This window comes from Thunnus thynnus, chromosome 5 (genome assembly GCF_963924715.1).
Source record: "Thunnus thynnus chromosome 5, fThuThy2.1, whole genome shotgun sequence".
NCBI lineage: Eukaryota > Metazoa > Chordata > Actinopteri > Scombriformes > Scombridae > Thunnus > Thunnus thynnus.
In genome coordinates this window covers 28,777,235-28,802,784 of record NC_089521.1, presented here as the reverse complement: position 1 = coordinate 28,802,784, position 25,550 = coordinate 28,777,235, and the positions used below count along the sequence as shown (strand labels likewise).

The 25,550-nt window shown below is 39.3% G+C and overlaps 1 protein-coding gene across 1 annotated transcript; it reads left to right on the top strand.

Moving 5' to 3' along the window:
• Positions 1 to 1,137: 1,137 nt before the first annotated feature.
• slc6a15 (solute carrier family 6 member 15) lies at positions 1,138 to 25,318 on the top strand. Its single transcript, XM_067590602.1, has 12 exons — positions 1,138 to 1,610; positions 3,488 to 4,006; positions 10,873 to 11,030; positions 11,536 to 11,662; positions 11,838 to 12,019; positions 17,376 to 17,486; positions 19,196 to 19,437; positions 19,704 to 19,902; positions 20,339 to 20,531; positions 21,820 to 21,979; positions 22,570 to 22,732; positions 23,963 to 25,318. Exons 2-12 carry the CDS (start codon positions 3,706 to 3,708, stop codon positions 24,341 to 24,343), a joined length of 2,217 nt encoding a protein of 738 aa, XP_067446703.1. The 5' UTR covers positions 1,138 to 1,610; positions 3,488 to 3,705; the 3' UTR covers positions 24,344 to 25,318.
• The last annotated feature ends 232 nt before the right edge of the window (positions 25,319 to 25,550 follow it).

Sequence of the window (25,550 nt, the reverse complement as noted above, 5' to 3'; positions counted from 1 at the left end):
TACTCCACAGGAAGTCCTACATTCAAAATTTTATACTTAAAATATCAAAAATAAAAATGCTTATTATACAGCAAAAAATGACCCCTGTGAGTGTTATTATTATGTGTTATAATACTGGATTATTATTATAACTGATGCATTCATGTGCAAGTACAGCATTTAACTGCTGTAGCAGGACAAGGTGGAGTTAGTTTTATCTACTTATCTACCAAGAATGTTAGCATTGTCATTGTAAGAATGTTAGCATGCTGGTGTTAGGATTTGGCTCAAAGCACCACTGTGACAACATAAAGTCTCACAGAGCCACTAGCTTGACTGCAGACTCTTAATCTTGTTTATTATTAAAATTTGATCATGGACAATGTGATGTTATCTCTAATACTGCCTATGGACATATAGGCCTATAGCCTATGTACTGTGTACTTTTCCTATGTACTTTGAACCTTACAGCTTAGTTAATTGATTTATCATAAAGTTTAATAATATCAGTCGGATCAAAATGTTAAACTTTAGAGAGATGTGCCTCCTAAGGGCTGTTATGAGTTCATTTTGTTTTATAATAAGACTTGTTGAGAGTCTTTTGGGGCAAGTAGCCAACAGCCTACTGTGCTCTTTGTTTTATTCATACAAAACTATTATTATTCATTTTAATGATAAGCCAACAATGCTTTTTTTAAAAAATTGTATTTGATTTAACCTACATTATACTTTGTTTATGTGCTGTATATACTGTATATACTGTATTCTCCAGAGAGCTTCCAGTTCACAAGTTTTTCACTGTATGAAATTTGCACCAGTGGCACTTAAACTCACATTACAAGACATTTATGAATTAAATAACATGTTTTATTTATTTTCACTTCCACTTTCAATGTTCACTGGCATAATAGACCGGTGCAGGCTATTGTCTTGAATAAACTAATTGATGTTTATGTACATCAATACATTTCTCAGTTGTTCCTGGTTTAAAAACCATATTCTTGTCTCGGCTATATGTTAATTCCTTTCGCAATAACCTCAAAGGTTGCGTGAGTGGATGTGGCGCAAAATGGACCAAAACCTGATCTTTTACAGATTTGAATCTTACATAAATTCTGTGTTTCGTTATGAAAATGCTCTATACAAATAAATTATTATAATATCCGAATGAGGAAATATCCAGTGAGTGAAATGAGCGTTTATAAACAGAGGCACATTGCATTCATCTAAGAGCCAGCCCCTGTTGTAGTAGTGGAGCGTACCAAGTAAAACAACAGGGGGGTCGTAGAAAACAAAGAGGCAAATAACACGTAAAATATAAATTTAAAAAACACATATAATATTCGGTGTTGGATCGTAGGGGTCTATAAAATATTTCCGGTGAGATCTGTCACGGTTAAGGAGCCAGAAAACGACCCGTCACCGGTGCGTCTTAGGGGGAGCACCCCCGTATCCGCGCTGTGTCTCTGGCCAAGAGCTACAGAAGTCACGGCATCGGAGTCTGGAGCAGCACACCGGCCGGACTGGTCCACAGAGACGCAAGTGATAATGTCTGCCCCGTGCATGTGCTCTCACAATTTCATTCCTTGAGACGCATCATCTCAGAAAAGGACGACTGTTACTCCACACCGGTGAGTACCCGCCACACGGCATCATCACTGGGGTTTATTAGGCTTATCATAAAGGCATGGCATGATGAATGAGTGTGTGTGTGTGTATGTGTGTGTGTGTGTGTGTGTGTGAGGCTGACTATAATGAGGCTGGCCATTGAATGATGAAATACTTCACACGGATGTCATGAAGACTGGGCGGGATGGAGGTTATTAATTTATGCGCATTCCTAAGAGAACAAATTGTGCACTGGTGGAACAACGAGCCACATGGCACCAGTGTGACTTTTTGCGTTGATTTATTATTATTATTATTATTTTATTATTATTGTTATTATTGCTATTATCATCTCTTTCTTCATCCGCATTTTTCTCATTGTACATCTCGGGCCCGTTTTTTTTTTTTTTTTTTTTGATTCATCATTCTTCTGAGTCATGTGCAGACAGAAAAGGAAAAAAAACAAAAAACATGGAAACGCATTTTGTCTTTGTGCGTTTTTTTTCTCTCTCTCTCTCACAGTCAGTCATCATCATCTTAAACACAGCCATACCTTAATTTCAACACAATAAATGCTATTTCCTATGCCAGGCTGCATGATAACTGCATTGAAGGTTGCTCAGCATCAGCGGTCCTGCTTTTGGCTGCTATGTTGCGCTCACTGGATTATGAAACGACGGCCTGTGCCTCATGCAAACCAGGCTAATCTGGAAGCGGTAAAGGAAATCTATTAATCGCTTAATCCTCTGTGTTGGTGAAAGGCGGGAGGCATGTTGTATTTCTGCAACATGGTCGCACTGAATGTTTCCTGGATATATATTTTTTTGCACCTTTGATACGTTTTGATGAAAATATTGAAGCGTAAAAAAATGCGCGATGCACACGCGAGACGCCCTGAGGATGCTGAAATTTGAAAGACAGGGATGTTGCGCACCTTGGATGGAGCGTCCCCACCCTTGAATCTTTCCCTGTGCTATTTATAGTGTAAATCATAGAAAGTTGCATTAAATATATGATGGTGGCGTCTTTTATAGGGCGAAACAAGACCAAAACAAGTGCAGCCTCATATGGCCTGTCCACCGTTTTATTTGCATGTCTCGCCGTATTTGTATGTTCGTTTTGAAAGTTGATACCCTTTAATATTGAAGGGCTTTCCCCAATGCCGGAGAGCTGCGGAGAAAAGGAGTGTTTGGGTTCGTATGCAAATGGCCTCCTCGCTTCAATTATTCACAAGGTCTTGAAACGTGATAGTCTCCCGATAGTCTCCATACCTCGACCTGTCACTGTCCCAGTCACTGTCCACACAACCAGGCTAATGTTCCCAGTCACCCCCCCCTCCCCCAACCCTCCCCCCTCAAAACAATGACTTAAAATAAAATGATCCCCATTCATTGATTTTTCTGCAGCATGCTCGCACCATGTGATTTCCATGTGAGAAATAAACCTACATCCCCGGGACAAACTATAATTCTCTGTATGGACTTGTTTCCAAGCAGATAAAATGGTGTGGAATAAGAGGGGAGAGTGTGTGGGGGGGTTATTTGTTTTTTAGAATAACCAAAAAACAGAAATGATTTACTGTTTGTTGTTCAGTTACTGTTTGAAGCTCCTCAAGAGTTTGTGTTTGTAGTAGTTTTCTTCTGTCTTATAGAAGAAGTTGGAGTTTGGCTTTTTATTCATATTTCTGATGTTACAAAAAGTCAGTTCTTGTGATCATTTGCAAAAGTTTGCAAGTTTTGTTTATGCAAAGTTCATTCACAGTAAAAACCAGTCAGAAAGCAATTTATGAAGGGAAATTAGAAGGCCTCTTAGCAACAACCCATCATATCAGTCTTCTCCATAAAGTCTGACTTTCATTTGCTGTTTACTGATCTCAATATTTCCCTTTTCTGTCCCACAGACATTTGGTGATAATGAAGAAATAAATCACTTTCTGATCACTCAACCTCTACAAACTGTTTCAAATCCCACGGGGCCCTTGAACCCAAACAACTTCAAACTCGCAGATTTGCACAGGCAAAGTGTCAAAAAAGTGACTTTTCACAGACGCCTGGCCCTGCCCTTCCAGCCCGCCAACCAAAAAGACGTTCCACCCCTTGCCCTTGTTTGCTTTATCAAATGCCCAAAAACAGCAAGGCCGTCAAGAGAGAGCTTGACGACGATGTCACAGAGTCTGTCAAAGACCTGCTTTCCAACGAGGACGCCTGCGACGATTCCTTCAAGAAGAGCTCGCTGATCGTCAACAACCATGAAGGTGAGGGGAAAGAGTGCGATGTGGAGGAAGGGGGCTCGGACGGAGAGGAGGAGGAGCGCCCGGCCTGGAACAACAAGCTCCAGTACATCCTGGCCCAGGTTGGCTTCTCTGTAGGCCTGGGCAACGTCTGGAGGTTCCCCTACCTGTGTCAGAAGAACGGAGGGGGTGAGTCACCATCAGCTTCATCTTTTACACTTTCACCCATTAAACATGAATCTGATAACAGAGACATAATCTCAGTATTGGTGGATAACCTTGTTTATGAACATGAAAAATTATGAAATAAAGCAAGATTGTTGTTCATTTCATTGGGCAACAAGAAATATAAAGAAATTCATCAATGGATTGAACTAATTTTTAAATAATATATGTTTAAGATCTGAGTTTTTTTATTTATATGCAGGATTTGCTTCACAACTGCAAATCAGTTTGATCTCCAGAGTTTTTCCATTGTTTCCTTCAGTTATGATAACATTGTACTCAAAGTGATTACTGACATTGCTACAAGGAATTCCCACTGGGCAATAAGAATGAGCAGTAAAGTAGCCAGATTATCTCAACCACTTTATTTGGACATAAAATTGAAAGTGAGCACACCTGAAATGTTGCTAATAACTCATAATTGTGCAGGAAAACATTGTGCGCACAATAGTGAACCAAGAAAACTGGTCTTTAAGCTGTGACGGATATTTAAAACATAGTCTGGCTAATCATTTTTTACCATTCACTTTCCTTTTCTCTTCTAAATAAGTTTGACTTATCTGGAGTTTTGTTAAAAATCTGTCTGGTCATCTGACTGCGCATATTTACTTCCCCACTGGACTTTAATTCTAGAGATGTCAATGTTTCCAGCTTTCAGAAATAGACTTGGTGAGTGTAATGTTTTTATTACTAATTGAAATTATGACCAAAACAACAAAAACCAGACACATGTTGTAATGAACTGGAATTATCCTTTAAAGTAAATACAGCAGAAGAGTAGACTATATATATATACTAAGTCAGTGACATCACAAGGAACCTGCAGTAACCTGGAAAACATTTCACATATGTTTACATGCAGGCAGTTGTCAAACCAAGCAAGCATATAATGTCATAATGTAAGACGGTGCCCAGTGTAATGCATTTGCATTAAAACAGCACTAAATAAGCTGAAAAACAAAGAGTGCATCTCAGACTCATGGTCAGGAGTTGGGATGAAACAATGACAAAAGTAAAAAGAAGACAACTATACTTGTAGTTTCTGAGAGTGTTGACACCCAAGTCTGTGCACATCTGTGTGTTTACTGTCACTAAAAAGAAACCTTTGACATGACTGTAACTGTGTGGACGTTTAGAGCTGGATCTCGTCACTAGTTTCTTTTATATACACAGCGCAGAGATGTGCTAGGAATAGGAGTTCAATATTCTCAGAAACCAGTCGTGTAGTCTTCCTCTTTTTCTTTTTTTTTTTTTAGTTGTGTAAAGTGTTTATTTGCAGCTTTATATCACTGTGTTCACACTGTGTTTACAGAGCTGGTGCAAGTGTTTGGTGAGAAAGAGTGTAAAAATCCCAGATTATACCAAATTATCCCAAATTAGACACAATATCTAGTCCTGTGTCCCTTGAATAAATATAATATGTCAATAGTGCTGTGTTATGAAATACATTTTTAAGTCTAAATTTATCATCCAGTTACACTTTTGACACTCAGCTCTGAAATGCAAATCAAGCTGCTGTATTGTGTCACCTATTTGTAATGAATACAGTTGGTTCAGTACCTGCATGGAGAAACAGGGTCCCTCCTATTATCTACTCATCTGTCCAAACCAGACTGCTCAGTGACCTTCATGGACATCAGAGTCATGTGACAGTCTGTGTCTGTACGTGTGCAGTCTGCAACATTTCCCTAAACATGAAACCAAATATATGACCTAATAACACTACTGTCACCACGCAGGGAATCATTGTGCGAGCAGCTCTGAGTGTGCTCTTGATTGGAGTCTAATAATAACAACAGTCAACCCACATGCAATCCTTGAATCAAAACCACATTTCCCATAATGCCTTGAAATGAGCGCAAGCTTCTCTGACTTGCAGAGCGTTGTGCTGTGTTATAGTGAAGACATGCTGCAGGGTTTATACTCTAATGTGTGTGTGTGTGTGTGTGTGTGTGTGTGTCCCAGGAAGGTGATAAGGTGTCACACTTCCCAGCAGGAGATTATGTAAAGCCAATGAACGCTTTGAGAAAGCTGATTAAATGAAACCGTCGCAGACAGGCTGGCCAGACAGATAAAAACAATTAAAACCAATCTTTATAACCTCTTCTTCTCTTAACTTTGCATTATTACATCTTATCATTGCACAGTATAATGATACTGTATGTTTAACATAGTACAGTGTGTGCTACTGTATACAGGAGGGCTGAGAGATAATTCAATATGATCCTTTATTGACTTTCAGTGGATTGTGATGTTATATAATCACATTGTGTTACTAATTTACAACATTAATAATTCATAACAGTTTTGTTTTGCACATTTGAAGAGTTGTGAACATAATAGCAGAACACAATTCATTGCCTCAATTTAACTATTTTGCATACACCATATTGTGATATGTGTCAATATCAGATTTCAACCATATCATTCAGCAACTTTTGACTATGAATGTCATCTTCCCAAACTCTTTGTTTATACACCTTGTATTATTATTGTGTGTAATGTAGAGCTGTAACATTTAGTCAATCCATCTATTAGTCAATCGACAAAAATTAATCAACTTTTTTGATAGTTGATTAACTGTTTTGAGTCATTTTTTTAGGAGAAATATCCAAATTCTCTGATTACAACTTCTTAAATGTGAATATTTTCTGGTTTCTTTAGTCTTTTTTGATGATAAACTAAATATCTTTTGGCTGTGGACTGTTGGTCAGGACAAAAGAAGACTTTTGAGGACGTCATCTTGGGCTTTGTGAAACAGTGATTGGACATTTTATAGACCAAACGACTCATTGAGAAATTAATTGACAGATTAGTTGGTAATGAAACTAGTCGTTAGTTGCAGCCCTAATCCCATGTGGGATTGGCCATTTCAATCGTGTGCACACAAAATCCAGTTCAGAAAATCTTACTTTGTTGTTGTTTCTCAGGACATTTGCTAATGACAAAAAAATGAGCAGAAAGTTGTGTCAGTTAGCAGAAATGCAAAACACAACAATTATGGTCATAATGGTTACATAAAGACAAAGGAGAGGTTGTCTGCATGCTGATTTCTGCAAACATTTCGACCCACATTGTCTTCATCAGACAAACATCTATGTGAATAAAACACGATGAAGACTTTGTAGGTTGAAAAGTTGCATCAAAAAAACTTTTGGATGCTTGTGTGCATACAACCTTCTTTCTCTTTGCTTGCTGGTTTCTATCCTGCAACTGTAACCAACTCAGGTTGGATGTGCACACTATCCACCTTTTTACATCATGGGTAAATACTAATGTAGTAAAATACAGGAAGATGTCTAGTAAAAAAACCCCAGTTCAAATAAGCAGTTTTAAGGGAAGTGGGTAAGAGTTCAGTGAATGTGGTATCTTGGTAGATGTGAGGTGTGATTGAAGAAGTCAGAGAAGAGTAGGCAGCTTGGTGGACTTGGATGTGTTCATGAACATATTTTGCATAAGATCCATGTGTTTGTATTGAGTGTACGTGTGGTGTGTGTGTGTGTGTGTGTGCTGCGTGGGGAAGGTGGGGAGGGGGGGTTCAGCTCCAGTAATGAACTCTGTAGAGCCTGTCATGTTTTCAGGTCTGTTTTAAACAGCTCTGGTCACCCTGCTGTGTTCAACTGTAATTAGATTAAAACGGCAGATCTGGGACTGTAGCAGGTGTGTGTGTGTGTGTGTGTGTGTGTGTGTGGGTGTGAACTTTATCTACATCTTTTATCCACCCACACATATGTGTTTCATGTTCTGTCTTTATACATGTGTACATACATCACTACATTCATCCGCTTACTGTATATTTCCTTTTATAGCCGTGTAGTAAGCACAGAGGAGCCCTTTGTGCTCCGAGTGCTGCTGTGCCTTTGTTTAAGAAAAAAAAGTTGAATATATCTCTTAATCTGTTGATTATGTTTTACATTAATTAATTCATTGCTTTGTTTATAGAATGTCAGGATGTCATGAAATGGAAAGAGCCCATGGTGACATATTCAAAGTGCTTGTTTTATCCAACCAGCTGTGACAAAACTCAGCGATATTCAGTCACAAAAAAGCAAAAACATCAAATCTTCACAACTGAGAAGTTGGAACCAGCAAATATTTGGTATTTTTACTTGAATATGACCGAAACATCAATTATCAAAATAGTTGGCGAGTAATTTTACATTGTTCAACTTGACATTTATCAACTTGTAAATTATAAAAACTCTTTATTTAATCAGGATTAGGTTCGGTTACCAATGGAAATGTGATAATAGCACCAAAAATGTCAAGTAAGCTTTTATCAAATGTCTGGTTTAGAGCTGTCACTTTTTCAAAAGGAAAGTTGCACTAAAATGAATTTGACTGAATTACATGTTTTTAAATTTGTTTGAATTAAATTTAACGTTGCCTACGTAGCCTAAACATTGAAATATGAAATTTTGTTTCAGACATTGTTGGTTCAGATGAATCACAATGACTTTGATGATCCCATCTTAATTTGTCCAATACTTTGGTTTATGACCTGCAGAATCAATGACACTCCCATCAGCCTCAGCTATACTTTGTGTTTAGTGATAATAAGCAAATGATAGCATGCTAACATACAACACTAAGAGGGTAAACATTAAACCTGCTAAACATGAGCATGTTAGCATGGTGATTTGTTAGCATACTGATGTTGGCATTTAGCTCAAAGCACTGCTGTGCCTACGTAGAGCCTCACAGAGCCGCTAGCGTAGCTCTGTAGTCATTTTTGTTTTGTTTTTATCTCATACTTCTTATTTAATCTTGTATTTCTTACTTTATTTGCTCACCTGGCTAGCTAAAATCTTGCTCTGGGTGGCAAAAATGACTCCTAACCCTGCTAGCAGCGGAGGTGTCCCTTTGCCTCTGCCCTATAAAGAGTTGGTTCACACTACCAGCATGGTGTACTCGGAAAATTTTGAAGTTCTGGATTTTCTGGGCAAAACGTTCACACTCGAAACATGTTGTTCCAATTTCCTTCAGAAACATCGATTGCCTAACCTGATAACAAATCTCATCAGAAACCTCTCGGCATTGTGTGTTTTGTTTGAAAGTTAATTTCAATGATGAATTAACTCAACAACAACGTTTAAGGTAATTGATAAGGTGAATCATTTTTACTGTAGTTGCCTATAGTATACCACATGCATGCAAATCATCTACACCTCTTCTCACTGCACATGTAGTGCCAAAAGACAAGGAACACAGGACAAGAAACACAAGGAAGAGTCACATGTTTGGATGATATCTAAACAGGATAAACCAGATGTTTATCTTGTTGTACTGTAAGTGAAGATGACTGTGAAACTATTTTAAGAAGAGGTGAAATACATTCTTATCAGGCTGTTTGCTTTTTCAAAATGCCATCAAAGTGTCTGAATGTCCAAGGGAGACTGTCGAGGTTTTGAAAAGACAATGGAGACCAGAGGGGGTTTTGATGCTGACTGATGTCAAAGCCTCTTCCCAGAATTAACTGTGTACTCAATGAACCAGAATTAGATGATTTAATATTAGAAACTAGTAACACACATGCTTAAAACAACAGAGACACACACATCTTTACGTCCTGTCTGTGACCACTCCCATCCAAGCCAAACCTGGAAGGGACAGCAGGACTCAGGAAAGGATCTGAATGAACGTCCTGCCAGATGAAACAATAAACGCTGTTGAAGCAGCGATGAAACTAAAAACAATACACACATGACGGAAGTTTTGATGCTGTCATCAATGACTCATAGCAAACATTACAGTACGCTGCCCCACCAATGTTAACATTTGATGTTGGGGTTTAGCCCTGTGAGAGGGGAAAAATGTCACAACAGGGGATTTTAATCATAGCGTCACTGTTGTTGGACCAAACGTTAACTGCAAAAAGTGTGTTTGTAAGAATGGAACAGCTGGTTTTTCCATCGGTGGACATGAGAAATGATGCAATGGTTTCTGGAAGATTTCAATGGTTGAGGGTCACCAAACCTTCACACTTTCATTTCATGTAAAAAAAAACCAAAACCATCACACTGTAGCATGCATTGCATGCAGTCTCACATATGTTACAGGAAAAGAGAAAAGGTGCATTATATAAAAATCTGGTGCCACTGAGCACATCTAACCACCGGCCATTTCCTCTGAACAAAGGGTTTTAGGTTCTCTTGTATCTCTTATAGCCATCATGTGCCTGGTAGTCTTACTGCTCACGAGTACTCTTGACTGTCACAAGAGATGTTCCCCCTTGTGTTTTATTGCACCACACTATTACAGCCTGCCTTAATATTAGTCATTCACCCTGAAACCTTAATTCTAGAGAGGAATACCATCTTTGTAATGTGCAGCAAAGTAATCCCACTGTAATTTAGGTAATTTTAGACTTCCTGGTTTCCAGAATTATTTGATTGCACCACACACCACGGGCGACATATTAGGTGGAGATGCAGCTCAGCAGATGTGTGTATAGTAATTTGTGTGTGTGTGTGAGTGTGTTTATGTGAAAGGGAGATAATGAGACAGATACTGCTTAAGAGGCTGGTGAGTTTTTATGTGCTTTTAGACAAATGTGTCACCATCACGGGGGACGTTAGGTGGAAGTACACTGTAGTCAAAGTTCAGGAGGCAGCTGTGTTTGTTGGTGTGAGTTTGTGTGCAGCATGTGGCAGATGGAGAGATGAAAGCTGTTTTAAAACAGCGTGTGTATGTGTGTGTGTTGCGCCCACGTGGTTGTCACCTGCTTTCAAGAACTGAAATCGTCTCCCCTCACAGTTATCTGATGACACAGTTTCTCTTCCTTTGTTGCCCCTCGTCTAATTCGCTGTCTGTATTGTTTTGACTGGCAGGAGCGTACCTGGTGCCCTATCTCATCCTGTTGATATTGATTGGCATCCCGCTGTTCTTCCTGGAGCTCGCCGTGGGACAGCGGATCCGCAGGGGCAGCATCGGGGTGTGGAACTACATCAGCCCTCGTCTGGGGGGCATCGGCTTCGCCAGCTGTGTGGTGAGTATGACACCGCGGCCTGCGTCAGCTGTACACATTAATAAAGTGTAGTAGATGTATGAAAATGAGACAACAGCAGAGTTAAAAGAATAGTGAACATGTTACTGATCTTAAAATAAAGGGTTTCATTTCATAATGTTTTCATTATATATCCTATCATTACCAGTGCAATCTAATGCAATCCAGTACAACAGCTCTGCCATAAATTCTTCATTTACAAGGCTTATATATTTTCAGTTTTTGTTGACATTGTCAGAAAAGTGATAATTCTACATGTACATTGGTCATTCATGGACATTTATATTATGTTGAAAAGGGAAGGTGTTGTTTTTCAGTATTTAAGGCTTCTTTGCAACACTTCGCCCCCCCAAAAAAGTTTCCTCTTGTTGTAACATGAGAAAATCAAAGTACTGAGTGTTGAGAAGAGTTGATTTCAAAAAAGATCCTCCTATGCGTTTTGGTTTATTTTTTGAGTCAGAAGTTAACTTGTCTCTCTTGCCTGTAGGTGTGCTTCTTCGTGGCTCTCTACTACAATGTCATCATCAGCTGGAGTCTCTTCTACTTCTCCCAGTCCTTCCAGCAACCTCTGCCATGGCATGAGTGTCCACTCGTCAAGAACAAGACCACTACATGTAAGATACAAACACATTCAGGCGTATGGATCCAGTCATTGGCTCCGTCTACAGTTTAACGTTAAACAAAAGGCTTGTATCCTGTTTGTTCTGTAAACCAGACACTACTAGATAATTGTAACAAAAGGGGTACATGACGGGGAATGAGCTGTAACTCCAATTGGTTTGTTCATAGATGTGGTGCCGGAGTGTGAGAAGAGCTCGGCCACCACCTACTACTGGTACCGCGAGGCCCTGAACATCTCTAACAGCATCTCTGAGGGTGGAGGACTCAACTGGAAGATAACATTGTGCCTGCTGGCTGCCTGGTCTATGGTATGCCTCGCCATGATCAAGGGAATCCAGTCTTCTGGGAAGGTAAGGAGAATTTTGTTCTCTGTTAGCATTTTTAGGGCCTTTTCAAACCTATAGTTCATTTGCTGGTCCGAATCAGTGGATAAATTGGGAAAATAAATTGGGAAAAATTTTGCCCTTGGTTCAGTTTCTTTGCACACAGAGAAAAAACCAAGTGAACCAAAATGTATCACTGCAAACCACGTGAGAACGTTTGTTCTGCTTATTGGTCGTATGTGTCTGTGCCAGGAGCTAGAACAAAGACACAGGAAGAACGTTCTTTGTTGCACTAGTCCAGCTAGCTGATTTCACTCATCCGTATCTCAGTATGCAAAGCACACCTGGCTATGGGAGCCGCTTACTTGCAGAGTACACTTAGTAGTTGGGTCGGATCATGTTCCCACTACAAACGAACTGCTCCAGAAATCTTTTGGGACATGCCTGAGGCCACATCCTCAAAGGGTCTCGGTACTGTTGTTTTGATCCGCACCAGAGTCCGATTCAACCGGACTAAAAAGTGGAGGTCTGAAAACGTTCCCTCAGTAGTTTCCTGCAGCACTTGTTCCTGCACCCATGTAGGTTGCAACTTGTTGAAATAAACTGGTGAAAAGCTATATTAAAAAGTAGGAAATGAGGCAGAGGAGGAGGGGTTTTCTGAGAGGAAGGAAGAAAGGAAGAAAACAGAGGAAACTGACTTCTATAGTTATCCTGCAATCCTGGCAGCTTGGTCTAAATAGATAGTAAAATATAACTACCCGGGAAAATGGGGGAATGTGACAGAAACAAAAGGTCTTTTCTTGTTAAGTGTTTTGGAAAATCCTTTCACACATAATTAGCTCACTTCAAGATGGAGGCTTACAGAGTGCAAACTGTATGAATGCCTGGTCTAAAGACACTGATAAGTCACTATACTGTAATGTGACTTGACAATTTTTTTCTAATGATACAGTCTCAGATATGATCCTGGGAGCTCATGTGATATTGTGGGATTTTTGGCTCAGCTTACTTTAGCTTAGTGTAGCAAAGCTGACAGTAGCGTGACTAGCATCCGGAAGGATTAGCCCACTGGCTAAAGGTTAGCGTTTGCTTGCAAACTCACCCCGCTCCTCTCTTTTTACAGGGGATCCTTATCATTCCACACTTTCTCATAACATATGACAAGCATTAGCCGGTGTACTTCCAAGGTCAGAGTCAAGCCTGTGCTAATTGGAAAAATGGTCACACTTTTTAATCTTCCAAGAGTAGCCTAAGCTTTGATGCTGAAGTCATTTGTTATTATCCTCACTTCTTATGCAAGACCTGGCTGGGTTACAGCATAGGGTCAAAATTAACAAAGTATATTTCAGTTATCTTTTTTTTTCTTTTTTGTCTGCAATAGGTCATACATGAGTCAGTCATTCTTAACTCAGTGAAATTACTTTTTGTAATAGTGCCAAAAACATGGAGAATTAACACCCAACCTTGCAGTTATTATTTTTGGTTTTACAGCACATTTACATAAAGTTCAGTCTCAGCTGCATTCATCAACTACTGTAGGCAACCATTTCCGACGTAAAAGCTTTAACAAACTCATTGTAGCCTAACTGCCAAGCACCAAAGTTAGCGGCTAGCTGGTGAAGAAACTGGAACATATTACTGTATTGCTATAAACCAAAGACCCAATTATTGTTCTCTGGACTTGGTGGAGACCAAACCAGAGCTAAAAAGAGAGTAAACTGAATGTTCATCTTCAGGTAGCCAAGTTGTTTTGATGTTTTCACACCAATTACTATATTTTTTATAATAACAGTTTATCAAATGACTCGGCTTGTAGTGATGGACCTACAGAGAATTATCACCCAACTCGGCTTTACGACGCTTTATAGCAAGTTTCAGCTCATTGTTTAGTTGTCCAGCTGCAACTTTACTGTTTTGGTTTACTCTCAGCGCTATCTTAGTGTTGTTTTCAGAGAAAAAGCTCTAAAAAGCCACTGTACACTACCTACCTGCTCAGCACCAAATGGCAAACACACAGTTAGGGACTAGTTGGTGAACATAATTGAACATTAAGCAGCTAAAGAGAAATATATTTCCCACAGGAGTTGGTAGAGACCCAAAACAGAGATAAAAAGAGATTGAATATTGGACTTATATTCACCAGGTGGACAGAAACACGACTCCAAAGGAATAATAATGTTGCACTGTAACTGCTGGATTTGGAAATAAGCAACTGTTTGCTAACAAGTGAAACATATCAGCTTAAAAGGCGATATGTCATGTCATGTTCACAACTTGTTTCCGTTGCCCCCAAGTGGCCAAAAAACAGTTAAGGCAGGTTTATAAGCATTAAACGTTGGTTCAATCAGCATCTTAGGTGAAAAATATCAAGTTACATCTTTGCAAAAAGTACCAACTCTAATATTAGACTACAACTGTAGTTTCTTGTTAATGGTGTGGGAAATGTGTCTTACTTTCCCCACCTTTAATTCATACATTGTCCTTAGCTCAGGTCTTATCCCAACAGCTGTCTGCTTTCTGCTCGGGTCTACTGAGCCCTCCTCTTTTGTGCTGCATTCACCACAACAGCCGAAGACAAAACAAGATGGATGCCTTTAGCCACAGAATCCCGTTAATCTAGGTCTCTGCCACAATGATTTGCAGTGCTAGACAGTCTCATTTCCCCTGCATGCCACATCTTGCTGCCTGGCAAGAAATGCCACTGATAACCACAATCATTGTCACAATCACTACTTCACTATTGCCACTCTATCAGAGGGGTTATATTGGCACAGATGACGTTCAAGTCTTTTACTGCTATCAGGAAAATACAATTAATTGCTAAAACAAAGATATAAATGTGTTGTTTATAAAAAAAAAAGAAATAACCAATCATTTTTTTAAACGGCTTAACAGAAACCACCCAAGCCACCAGTTAATTGTACAGTTTGAGACAGATGGTTGTCTTCCAACTACCTGGTGTGTCTGGATGGCCTTTTGAGTTGGCGAGAGTAGAAATGGGCATGAACTTTCCCTTGAAGGGGGCCAGCTCTAAGTGTCTTTGAAGTTTAATCAGCACTGTGTGGTACAAAAGAATATTAATGCTCTCTCCACCCATGTTCACAAAAGCCTTTTTCCAAGGAATATCCCTACCGCGATCTGCATTTCTCCCATTTGTGTATGTGGGTGGGCGTGAAAGGGATCAGACCATTTTGGTTACCATGGTTATACGCGCTCTTTTGGCTTGGCTTGATTGTCAAGAGTGTGGCAAAAAAAAGGGGGGGTGGGGAAAATAACAGGGAGATTCATGGAAAGTATCCAAAGTAGCTGAACACCATTAAAAGTTAGCAATTATAAGCCAATTAATAAATCATGTAATCTTTTAGATGTAAAATACCTTTAATATTATTAATACATTATGTATAAAGAATCTCAACAGTTACATGTTTCTGTCATGATGGGAAAACCAAACTTTTATGTCAGTTTATAAAGATAACAGTGCAGTTCTCAGAATATGACCTTTGCAAAAAGCACATCCTATCTGCCATAACACATAATCTTTCATAATAAAGTCCCTTTTTGATACAACATCAGACCGAGGTTACAAAGGAGCAGATATCTGTTTATCACAGAAAAGCCTGTAGCCTGTGTGGCTGAGAGTCGACTGAGGTTTCGACTGGGAGGTTCAATCAGAAAACGGCTGACAAGCAAGTTCAGAACCACAGCGAAGAAAACAAAAGAGAAAAAAAGAAATCTTTTAACAGACAGAAAGACTTTTGACAATATGACAGATGATTAGCAAAACCTCCAGGGCTATAGTTCAAGTCTAAATTCTATAAAAGGCTGAGTTATATATACTGGAGCCTTAAACAAATGTCTTTCGAAGCTGAAGAAATCAAGATTTACTGTTTTACAACTTTGTGTCTGTGCTGTTGTCAAGTGACCGAGCTTTAAATCAGTTTCAGTTGCACCTCTTTGGTAATGAATGGAAGAACACTGTTCACTACACAGCAGGGACATCCCCTTTGTAATTTTCAGTGAGGGTAAAACATGTTTTTGTTTCAAAAAATGTACAATGTGGGACAAACATCTAATAAAATCTGAAAATGACCAAAAATACTTTATGTTTATGTGAATCACAGGTTAGAAGTCTTTTTTGCCTGCAAGCACTGGAAAAAATCATTCAATTTTACAAACCTTAATTGAATTGCCAAACATGAATGAATCTGTTCAGGGTGAATTATCCCTTTCCTCTAAGACGAGACATTACGTTGTCTCATTCAGAGCTACATATAGACCACCATGTAGGAGACGCAGTGTCTCTGAATCGCCAGCTTTGCTTATGACTCAACCGTAAACCATTCCCCGGTGGCTGCAGACACACCCCACTGCCAGTCCTGTAAACCCACGTGTCGCTGTGTAGCGGCTGACTCAGGCTTTCAGTCCTGCTCTTACTCTCTAACTGCCACCTTGTCTAGAAGGAGAAGGCCTCCGGTTAATGATGTGCGGTGTTCAACAACAAAAAGACGAGAGGCCCGTCGTCTGATTAGCGCGATGATGGGACAAAGGCCCTTGCACAGGCCCAGCAGCTACCATCCCTGGCCTGGGACCCTGCTGATATTGATTACACAACTTTCATGGCGCACTAAGTCGTCACTACTTTAAAATGCATTGTCATTTTCACAGTCACGAAGAAAGAAAATGCTTAAAATGTGTCTCTAAACTTGTCTCTCAGCTGCAAACTTGATTCTTGACAAATATATTAAAGGGAAATGAAAAAAACTCACTTTCACCTACTATCCTCTTACCCACTACCTACCAAGATATCAGCAGCTTTAGACTGACTGCTCAGGTTTCATTCTTCATGTTCCTGTGAGATGATCATAATCAACACTGCACATACAGGCAGGCCGGAAGATCACACCACATTTTTTTTCAGTTTTCTAAACTCTCTATTATCTGACAAGCATTTTTCTGACAGGAACTTGACAGCAGTTATCTTTATCTCATAGCTATAATATTTCACCGTTACTCAGTAATCTAGAAACCAATTATAAGTCTCAGTGAACCAGACACAATGTACATCAAAGGTTCTTAAGTCTGTGCTTTACTGGGTAAACCATAGTCTGACTTATCTTGAAACTAGGTCTAAAGCATCAAAAAAAAAAAAAAATTTGAATGCATATCTGTTTCATTTAAGCATCTTATAATCATTAGAAACACATTTTGTTCTTAATTGCTTTAAATTCTCATTATTTAAGTTTCATCTCTAACTATTCCTGATGGTTTTATGCCCTCCAAGACATGGACAAGACATCTTAAAATATGCAGAGTGACTTTATTGAAGTACAGGCTGACTGCAAAAGTTTGTTGGCGTGAAACAAGATGTTCTGTTTGCTTGTAGGTGATGTACTTCAGCTCCCTGTTCCCGTACGTCGTGTTGATTTGCTTCCTGGTTCGGGCTTTGCTCTTGAAGGGCTCCGTGGACGGGATTCGACACATGTTCACACCCAAGGTACTAAACATTTCAAGTCAGCGTTTCTCTGTTTAATCTGTTTAAGTACAAATTTATGCCACCAAGGAAAAAACTGTTTTTAGGTATTTATCCACAGGAGGGATGTCTTGATTGTAGAAAGATTACTTTCATTATCAATTAATTTGATAATTGCTATGTTCATAAAATAGTGAAGAATGCCAATTTAAGATCCAAGATCCTTCAAATGTCCTGTTTTGTCAAGTTTTCTATCATATATGACAAAGAAAGCTTGAGAGCTTTTTACTTGAGAAATGACAAAAACGCTTAATTGATCATCAAAATGGTTGCTAAGTAATTTCTGTCAATTGACTCATCGATTAATTGTTTCAGCCCTACTTGACTGAGCACCATGTGTCAGAAATGTACTGTAGAAATTCTCCAGAAAGCACATCAAAATGTTATGTATTTATCACACAGCCACTGGTAAACTGAATCCACTTGCCGTTTAAAAAAAAAAAAAAAAGAGAGAAAAAAAAGGTGTCTGAACTCAAAAAAAACGAATCTGCGCTGTAATAGGCCGATTTCCCAGCAGCAACAGGCCAATGGCTCCTCTGGCCGTGGAATCATGTTGGCAGCAGCTCTGCTCACCATGGAAACAAGAGTTACTGAGGCTTTATGTAACTAACCAGCCAAAGACGCTCATTCACAGCAGAGTCTGTCTCGTGTGTCTGCTCTGTCTCGTCGGCTGACATCTTACGACTTCAAACCACACGTTCTGCCGCCATCTTCCGCCGTGTACCTGCGGACATCAAAGTCCTGCTGTGTGTGTGTGTGTGTTCTGCTTTGTGCTTACAACAGGTCGAGACCTGTGTAATAAAAAATTACCATGTGGAAACTGCCAAGATGCCAGCCGTCAGTTGGCGTCTTGATATACTGACAATCTGCAGACAAACAGAAATAAGAGAATGTGGTGAAGCTGTTTAGCATGTATAGAAACAATTAATAAATGGTTCATAACACACTATAATGTAATTGTTAGCAGATAACTAAGAAATGTTCTTCGATGTATTTGTTAACAACTATAAGTCCTCCTGTGGGCACTCATTCTGTAGGTGGGGGCTGTTGTATAAACAGATTAAACAGATAATTAATGACAATATAGTAAAATACAGTTGTAATAATATAAATATGTCTTCATACTACATTATAGTATGTTATAAAATATTTATTAAATGTTAGTGTACCACTTATAAGTGCTATAGGGGGACTTAAAGTTAAGTGTCACCAAGAATTTTTCCTAAAAATAAATGTTTATATATTCGTTATTTATTAATAATTAATAATAGAAAGACATGCCACAATTTAGACCTTTTATTTATGTTATTGCAAAAAGTAAAGTGATGTATAGGTCTGCAACTACCAATTATTCCCATTGCTGATTTTTTAATTAAAAAATTAATCAATCAGTGTATAAAATGTCAAGAAAAATAGTGAAAAATGTCCATCACAATTTTTGAAAGCCAAATATGTCGTCTTCAAATGACTTATTTTGTCTGACAAATAGTCCAAAACCCCAAAACATTCAATTCACAATGGTAAAAAAAATTAAGTATGACATAATAATATTAACTCAAGGTCCACTTACTCGTATTTTGTGAACATTGATATTCTGTATATTGGTCGAATACCTTCAGTCATGATCCGCACATGTAGACTGTGTTACTAAACTAAAACAAACCTCTTTGCAGCTGGAGATCATGTTGGAGGCCAAAGTGTGGCGAGAGGCGGCCACGCAGGTCTTCTTCGCGCTGGGCCTCGGCTTCGGAGGCGTCATCGCCTTCTCCAGCTACAACAAGCGGGACAACAACTGCCACTTCGATGCCGTCTTGGTGTCTTTTATCAATTTCTTCACCTCCGTGCTGGCCACCCTGGTGGTGTTTGCTGTGCTGGGCTTCAAAGCCAACATCATGAACAGCAAATGTGTGGCACTGTGAGTAAGAGCTTCCTCTCACATTGAGCGACAGACAGCAAATGTGTTTCCTGTCGACAATCAAAGAACTGAATCTGTAGTGATTTTATTCTATGATGAAAACAAGAGAAGGAAACTACTTGGGGAGGAAGTAGAGAATAAAGCTCTTGCAAAATTTGGTCCAATGATATTGTTTAGACAACTTTACTATTTCACAGTCTCTGAATTGAAGTGTTAAGTTCAATTTCATGACTAAAACTATCAATAACTTCTGCCCATTTTTTTAGGAACACCAACAAGATTGTGGCTTTGTTGGGGAATGGCATTGAAGCGAGCCTGATCCCCCACCACATCAACCTCACTCAGGTCAGTCAGGTTAGTGCTGAGGACTACAATCTGATGATAGAGATCATCAAAAGGGTGAAGGAGGACGATTACCCGAAACTGGGACTGGAATCCTGCAGCATTGAGGACGAGCTCAATAAGGTACTTGCAAAAAGATTTTAAAAAATGTTTTACACATGTACAAATATTCATTAAAACCCTGTTTGAGACGTTGTGGTTTTACAAGGAGTTATGTGCCGGACTGTTTCCCAGGGTTTTGCTGTCATTGTAATCTAAGCTAACTGGCTGCTAGTGGTAGCCTTATATTTATCATACCACTCCACTGCTTAGCTTTAGGGATTATGCCTGATCTTTTGAAGGGGTTTAATGTGAAACAGATGGAAGTGTTTAGTTTTCATTTCACTACAAGACTGGAGAATTAGAAATTATGGCTCATAAGCTCTCTAAAAGTAAACTGACTCAAATAAAGGCCTAATTTTCATCTCAGCTGAGGAAAAATAAAGGCCCTGGCAGCTAATGGGAAATTATTTATTAACTAATTTTTTAACCTCTTCTTCTTCTTCCCTCCTCCCACCAGGCGGTCCAGGGCACAGGTTTGGCCTTCATTGCCTTCACAGAGGCCATGACCCACTTCCCAGCCTCACCCTTCTGGTCTGTCATGTTCTTCCTCATGCTGGTGAACCTCGGTCTGGGCAGCATGTTCGGCACCATTGAGGGCATCCTCACTCCACTGATAGATACTTTCAAAGTCCGCAAGGAGTTTCTTACAGGTTAGAGAGACATTAAAACAACAGACTGCGCCTTTAACTCCAGAAAGTTAGCATCTTTGACAGAGTTCTTACAAAATATGTCTATATTTGTCTCAGTGGAATAGTCAAATATATACACATTCTTCCTAATGTGGAGATTCAGGTGCCCTGAAATATGTTTTCATAATTAGACACATCAAACAAGGTGCTGTCTTGGTCCTAGTCTGCATTTTAATCTATGTAGTTCAGTTCTGTAAAAGGGATTGGGATCACGTGAGCCAAACAGGTCCCAACAAATTGTTGTGGGATCAAAACATATGTAGGTGGTGATGTTAGGAAATCTTGCAAAAGTGAGAGGGTGCAGAATTGCAAAAACAGTCCTGTGCAGGCCTTTTTGTATGTTGAATGCTGAGGTTAGCTTAGTTTAGCTTAATCCTTGGAAGTCTATAGAATCTGAAGCAACTCCATTAGGAAAAAGACTGTTTCTGCAAAGATGAATGGGTTGCCTAGTAATGATTTACAAATTTACATATTTATAAAGTTGCTGCTTAACATAGAAATTACATTATATTACATCAAACTTCTGATCCATTTCCAGCACTGCCATGAATACAATAATTTTGTATTCATAGCAGTCCTCTGAAAGAGGCATGATAATGTTATGGTATTATGATGCCAGTACAAAAATGTTTCAGAAAATGATTACAGAAAAGCTCCAACAGAAGCAAACACATAACAGGTTTGATTAATGATACTCATGGCTCAGTCACTATAGTGAGCAGGATGTGGGCCATCCTGCTGGTCTTTGAACGCCTTTAAATGGGTCCTGCTCTACTTAAACATACTCAATTTTAGTTCACTTTATGTTCACCCTACTTCTCTTACTGTATCTCAGTTTACCTGAGCGTTATACTGCAGATAATAACTGTAAATCATGGTACACTGAAAAAGGACCATCTCAAATACTGTATTTAGGAGTCATATAGAAATTATATAGCAATGCAATATCCATTGTCCAACACTGAATATGACAAGCACTGAAACATATTCAAAGTCCCTCTTTTTGTTACTATACTTCCACTGCAGTTCAACAGGGAATCACTGTCCGAGGAAACACAAAGAGGAAATTTTATGCTAAAAAGACTGTTAATGTGGCAGATATCCACTTTATATGACTAACTCAGACTGCTGAAGCCTCATTTGGGTACTTGACTGTTGTTTAAGACAGACTTAAAAAAAACTGTGAACCCATCCTTTAATTAAACAAATCCTGATGTTCAGTAACTAACCACCTGCTCCTCTCCTGCAGTGGGATGCTGCGTGTTGGCCTTCTCTATCGGTCTCCTGTTTGTCCAGCGCTCAGGGAACTACTATGTGGCCATGTTCGACGACTATTCGGCTACTTTGCCTCTGCTCATAGTGGTCATACTGGAGAATGTGGCTGTTGCTTGGGTCTATGGGATTGACAAGTAAGAGCACATCATCGTCAGCATATTGTCTCATCTTCTTATGAGTTACATATCACTTATAACTTGTAAAAATGAGGAAATAATACCTAAAACATGTGCAAAATGTAGCCATTTAATAGATTACTAAGTCTTTAAGCTAACTAGAAGAACAGCTAATATATCAAATTGAGTTTATACGGGAAATATTGTGTCACACAAACAAAAAAAACGAATATTTTGACATATATTTTGATTATTGCTTTCCAAAAAAAGGAAGACATGGCAAAGGCATGAAGACAATAGCCTTAAAAAGTAATTTAATCACTCATGATTATTCCTACTGTACATGTTGCGAATCATGTATTAATGCTATATGAATGCTTTAGAGTTTAGGTTGACGCAAAAATTGTAACCCCAATACCACAATTTCTGCAGACAAAATTATATATTTTTGGAACCACTGAGTTGGTATATTCAAGCTATATAGCCTTTAAACAACAAATAAAGGCCACTAGGTTTATGAAGCAGAAATATGAAACTATTGTGAATTCTTTACATCTGATCTTACCTCCTGTTGTGTCGCTCTGTTTTCACCCCCACCACTCTCTCAGATTCTTTGAAGACCTGAAGGACATGCTTGGCTTTACGCCGTTCCGTTTCTACTACTACATGTGGAAGTTCATCACACCCATCCTGCTGCTGGTCCTCCTGTGCTCCAGCTTAATCCAGCTGACCATGACGCCGCCCAGCTACAGTGCCTGGATTCAGGAAGAGGTGAGTCAACATCTCCGGCTTGTCCGTCCTGGGACCAGGGATCAGTGGGGGTGGAAGTTCTCCTACTTGGAACAAGTAAAAAGCAAATTAAAGGGTTCAAAGTAAATGAGGCAGTAGTTTAAAAACGGGGGGGAAAAAGGCAAAGTTTTTACTGATAAACACATTTAGGCGTCCTTTAACGCTCGGACAATCAACAGGATGTGTGGTCTAAATCGCAGACGTTTTTTTTTAACACATCAAGAGAAAACTACAGCCATTTGAAAAGCTTCAGTAAGTGGAGCAAAGGCCACCGGACAAAGTGTCCCTGCATGGACTGCTTAACTTATCCATAGAGGTTGACACTTCTCAACTCACCAAACCAGCTAAGTAGGTTCACCTGCAGCTGAACTAAGCATCACTGTGAAGTAGGTTTGCCTTACTTGAGTGATGATTAGTCATCATTTTTCTTCAAGTCTGGAGCATGTAGATACTTACCTCACTGCTGCTCATGAGGTTTCTTCCTTTTTTCCTTGTAGGTTTTTTAGAGGCGGGTTTTTATTGTCTGAATCGAGGGTCTAGGGATAGAGGATGCCTTCTTGCTTAACGACTACCTATATGTAGTGATGTAATAATGTAGTTGTGAGGATGTGGCTGCAATTAATCATTATTTTCATTACCTGATAATCTGCTGATGATTTTCTTAGTTTCTTTGACTCGATTAATAGGTTTAGTCGGTAAAATGTCAGAAAATAGTGAGAAATGCCCCTCACAATTTCTTAGCTTGACCCAACTGTTTTTGTATTTTTACTGATTGACTAATTGATTAATCAGCTAATTGTTCCAATTATTGGTGACAACAATTTGTCTCATTTTAACCAAAGTTTCCTGCAGTGCTTTATCACAAAAACGGGCCACCTTAACTGAAGCTGACCGTTTTTGCTGACATAATCATAAAAAAACATGAAATTAAATTTTGAGGAAAAAGTACAAATGTGTAATTTCATACATTGTTTAGGCCGAAATCTACTAACTAAATTGATCTCAGGATGAGATGTGTCATTATGTGGGAGACTTTCCGCCTCTGCTGTACAATTTCCTGGGTTAAACCCTGTTCCTGTCATTTGAACACTAAATTATCAGTACAAGCACATTCAAAAAGGACATTTCAGCATTTAACACCAGTCATCAACTCAGAGACACATCCTTTCATCTTTCTTAGCCTCAGTCTGTTTTCTTGTGTCTGTCCTCCAGGCCAAAGAGCAGAAACTCGGTTTCCCTCCTTGGGGCATCGTGGTCTGCATCTCCCTGGTGGTGATGGCCATCATGCCCGTGCCTGTGGTCTTCGGTCTGCGCTATTTCAATATCATCGATGAGAACACCAGTGGCCTTTCCACCGTCTCCTACAAGAAGGGCCGCATCATCAAGGAGACCGCCCGGCCAGGGGAGGATGACGACACCAGCCTGATTCAAGGCAAGTCACCCAGCGAGGCGCCCTCGCCGATGCCTGGCAACAGCATCTACCGCAAGCAGAGCGGCAGTGGCGGTCCTGATGCGGACACCGCACCCAATGGCCGTTACGGTATCGGTTACTTGATGGCCGACATGCCGGACATGCCCGAGTCGGACTTATAGACTGACAGTAATAGTAAGCCCTGCCCGGCCATACTGGCTGGCCACTCTTCCCCTCCACCCCTCCGCGTGCGTTTAGTTGGCCGTATCATCACTGTATATTTTACTTGTACTGTATATTCTTTGTAGATATCGTAGCTGCTCTCTTATTTGTCGTCTCTGAACCTTATATGATGTCTACCTTAAAAAAAAAAAAGGTGTGGGAATAAACGTCATCCTTGTCTAAAGCTTCGCCCACTTGCTTGGCTGCGTCCCACTTGTTCATCTTTCGCTCCTGCTCTCCGCATCCTTTGCTCCCTCCTCCTTGTAGATCCTGCAGGAGAGAAAAGGTGTAAGCAATAAGGTGGACGCTCCACCAGGCCTACTTGAACAAGAATCAGCAAAGAGGAGACTGCAAAGAGGCGGGTCAGGAGGTCAAGAGGTCATGTTGGGACTGCACCTGTGTCTGTGCTGTAAAAAAAAAAAAAAAAAAAATGGTTGTGTACTTTATGACCCATAACTGCTGGCCAACAAGTACTGAGATTAGTAAAAATGTAGCTGCTCCGGATGACGTAACGATGCAAGACTGAACTAATTTTTCTTGGTGAAAGTACAGGTCAACCTAGTTCAAACAGCGAGAGGATGGCCTTGACAACAACTCCCATGATTGTTTGAATCAAAAGTGTGCCTAAGTAATTTATATTTGTTTATAGAATACATGATGGACGTTGTATATTTAAGGTATTCTGTAAATATAATATAAATATTATAAATATATTTATCTTAATAGTTTGGATATCAGAACACCATTTTTTTAAGGTTCAGAAGTACTTCAAATCTAACTCCTGTCTCTTTTTTTTCTCGTTTTTTAACTAATGTGCTGTTAATGTTTGTGAGGACTGAGTCCTCCTTGTAAATATTTTTTTCCATGAAATGGCTTCAAATGCAATGTCTTTTTTCCCTGTCAAAATTAAAGGTCAAATATGGTCCATACCCTAACACTGATGTTTGTGTTTAATTCATCATTTTTCTTGTTATTCCACCGACAAATATGAGAAAATCTTAATGGAAATAATGTAAATACAACAATATTAAACCACAAATACAAAAAAAACTTCATGTAAAGAGTAATTTAGTCATTTATATTGAAAAACAAACACTAAAAATTTAATTTTGCTCAAAAACAACAGCCATCACAACTGTGTCCCCCATGTTGTTTTGTAAAGAATAT

Bases quoted from the DNA above. Each gene is read 5' to 3' on its own strand.
- slc6a15 (XM_067590602.1), top strand. From the start codon at position 3,706: ATGCCCAAAAACAGCAAGGCCGTCAAGAGAGAGCTTGACGACGATGTC. The intron at 20,532-21,819 runs GTTAGAGAGACA...CCTCTCCTGCAG, and splicing joins CCGCAAGGAGTTTCTTACAG to TGGGATGCTGCGTGTTGGCC. The intron at 21,980-22,569 runs GTAAGAGCACAT...CCACTCTCTCAG, and splicing joins TGGGTCTATGGGATTGACAA to ATTCTTTGAAGACCTGAAGG.